The sequence below is a fragment of the Myotis brandtii genome, unplaced genomic scaffold (genome assembly GCF_000412655.1).
Source record: "Myotis brandtii unplaced genomic scaffold, ASM41265v1 scaffold463, whole genome shotgun sequence".
In the NCBI taxonomy this organism is placed as follows: Eukaryota; Metazoa; Chordata; class Mammalia; order Chiroptera; family Vespertilionidae; genus Myotis; species Myotis brandtii.
The window spans coordinates 1,703,204-1,706,167 of record NW_005367694.1 but is presented as its reverse complement, the minus strand read 5'-3'; the positions used below and the strand labels follow the sequence as shown (position 1 = coordinate 1,706,167).

The 2,964-nt window shown below is 54.6% G+C and overlaps 1 protein-coding gene across 1 annotated transcript in view; it reads left to right on the top strand.

Moving 5' to 3' along the window:
* Window positions 1-6: 6 nt before the first annotated feature.
* LOC106727663 (proline-rich receptor-like protein kinase PERK9) overlaps window positions 7-2,964 on the top strand; it is a 5,844-nt gene continuing 2,886 nt past the window's right edge. Inside the window, exons 1-3 of the mRNA XM_014547025.1 lie at window positions 7-250; window positions 501-624; window positions 2,439-2,656. Coding sequence (XP_014402511.1) covers window positions 29-250; window positions 501-624; window positions 2,439-2,656 — 564 coding nt within the window. The 5' untranslated portion in view covers window positions 7-28. The remainder of the gene's footprint in view (window positions 251-500; window positions 625-2,438; window positions 2,657-2,964) is intronic.

Here is a 2,964-nt window from a genome sequence, read left to right as displayed (position 1 = left end):
GGCCGCCGCCAGCCCGCAGCCCCACCGGATGGAGATCCTGGACGAGTTCGACAGCGAGTTCCCCCAGAGTGTGACCTTCTGCCAGCGCATATCCGAGGAGGCCTTCGAGAGGCAGGCGGCCACTTACACGGAGCGCGCACTGCGCCGCCTCTTCCGCAGCCTCGACCGCAACCCGGCGCTGGCCGAGAGGGTGGTGCGGAAGGACAAGCAGGCCGAGTGCGAGCGGCGCGGGCTCCTCTCCTTCCTCTGGGTGCGGGGTGCAGGGGGAGCTGCGGGAGGCTGGGGTGGCAGTCACTGGGTGGGAAGTCCTGCTGCCCTCCACGGCGGAACTCTGGGCATGGGGGGCGGGGAAGGAGGGAGGGCTTGGGCCCAGCTGGGTTTGCAGAGTTGGGGCTTTGAGAAGCCGGAGGCAACCCAGCTTGGGGAGTGCATCAGGCAGGCAGGCGGCTCACCGGTCCAGCTTCCTTCCTCTTGCCCCACCTCTCCCGCTGCCGTCGCAGGCGAAGTTCTTCTGTGCAGTCCAGGGGGAGCTGAACTTCTGCAACAGCATGGGCGCCCTGGAGATGCACCAACGCCTGGAACACCTGAAGAGGAGCATCCACCGCGTGCACCTCTACTCCCAGAGTGAGGCTCAACCTCTGTCTGCCCCCAAGTAACCCAGCAAATCTGACCCAGGACCCATTGTCCCTGAAGTCTTCATTATGAAAGTGAACATAACGCAGAACTAGAGACTACAGTGAACACAAGTACCCGTCACCTAGCTTCAGCAGCTACCCCTGTCTTGCCATGCTTGTTTCACTCCCTCTACCCCCTTTAAGGGAAATCTCAGACATCACTGTATTCCTGAATACTTTTTAATGTCTCTTAATAAAAAAAAAAAGACAGCTTCTGACATAATCACAATGTCAAACCTGATCCAATTAACAACAGTTCCCCAATATTCACTGATACTTAGTCCATATAAGATCTCCCAGAAGATCCATAAAAGTCTTTCTACACTTGCTCTGTCATTTCAGGACCCAAGAAGGCCCACGCATTGGTTTGGTTGGTAGCCCTCTTAGGTTCCTTTTCACTAGGGTGACCATAGAATTTGTGTTCACATTGGGGCACTTGTGAGGGTAAAATGAAAGGGTACTAGTACCATATTACTGACCACACAGGGATGGCAAACGAGGGTCCGTGGCCACTGCTGCTGAAGTCCCCTTTGAGGTGGAAGGGAAGCCCTACTTCCTCCCCTCCCGGCTATGGACTTGAAGAACAGTGTTGTCCTTTGGGGTATCCCACATCATGGATTTGTATCTGTTGTCTTGGTCATCAGTGATGTTTGTCCCCCTCTGTCTGTGTTTCTTGGACAGTCACTACTGCCTTGATTAGATTTGGGTTCAGTTCTTTTGGTGTGTTTGTATTCAGCAATAGACTATGCTGGTGGTGGGGCAACCTTCTGCATCATACCGGGAGGCCCAGCTCACCTGGGTGTTTCACTCTCCGTGATGCGGAGTGTGAGTGCCCCACGACACCATTTCATCTGACGGCAGGATGCCCAGCATGTGTACCTTTTACCACCGCCTCCTGAGGTAGCGTTGATGTTATTTTATCCTTGTTTTACGGAAGAGGAAACAGGTCCAGGGAGGCTAGGTCACATTGTAAGTCATGGAGTCTGGACTTGAACTCAGGTCTGGATTGTTCCGGGGTGCAGGGTCTTAACCTCCAGGACAATGCTCCCTGGTGTTAGTTATCCTCATTCTAGATGAGCTGATCTGATGGGCGGTATGAGGAGCCTGTTAACACCCACTTTGTTGGTAGTCTTCAACTTTGAACAGTAAATATAGCGAGACTTGTTGAAGTAGGAAGACCAAACATGGAGAGAGGAGAGGGATCAGACCCCATGGTCCTTCCCCTCAAAGATTCCCTCCCTGAGCCCCTTCTGCAAGACCTCCTCCTTGTGGGTTTGTTTTCTCATAGAAGGGCCTTTTGCACACCCCAGGACAGCCCTGGGGCTGGGTATAGTCGGTGGGCTCATTGTCCAAGGCCTGGATCCCCAAGAGTACTGGTGGATTCAAGAACTTTCCTCTTGCCCTACCTGTTGGGGGTGGGGGAAGCAGCAGGCCAATCTGCCCAGGTCAAGCCCAGTCCTCCTAGGCAGAGATACCCTATCACTTCCCATGAAATTCTGCCCTTGAAGTCAGGCAGCCTGGTCGTGGATCCTGCCTGTGCCGTGTACAGTTGGAGTTTCTGGTTCCACTTGAAGATAGGGACAAAAGTACCCTTTCCACGTGAGGCAGTTGTGGTGTCAATGAGATGGTGCATTGCTATGTGGTGCCCTTTGGGGGGCCTGCCTCCCCTCTTTGTTGGAGAAGCTGAAAACACCATCGTGTTTGGTCCCACTCCACCCTGTTCTGGCTGAGGGGTAGGCACCCACTGGCACCTTTTTGTCACAGAAGCCAGGAAGAAGAGAAGGAAGCCAAAAGTAAAGAAACTAGAACCCGTCCTCTTGCGGAACCGGTCAACCTCCCCATGCCTGCCGCCAACACTGCTGCCACCTCCACCACTGCCACCACCTGCCACCACCATGTCCTCTGTGGTGGTCCGGTCATCACCCTCTGTCTACACTATGCCCAGGGTCTTTGGCCCCTTTCCTCCGCTGCCTAGCAAGTCGGTCAGTGGGTGTTTTGCCCCCCGCCCCTTACAATCCTGGGAGGGGCAGCCACTCCCACAGCTCTCTTGGGCCCACAGCAGTGATTCTCAGAACGTTGTTTTTAAGCAGCAGAGCCCTTTTTAAGACTATAGGCAAAGTCTTGGGTGGAATAGCAGTGGATAAAGCAATAAAAGGGGGACTACTCTGATTGAATAATTGGGGTAGGGGTCGAAGGCCACCTGCTTGGCCTCAGCTGAGCAAGGCAACCCCAAAAGCACCGGGCAGAATCCTAGGGCTGCCAGAGGACAAGGGGAGGACCACAGGCCTGC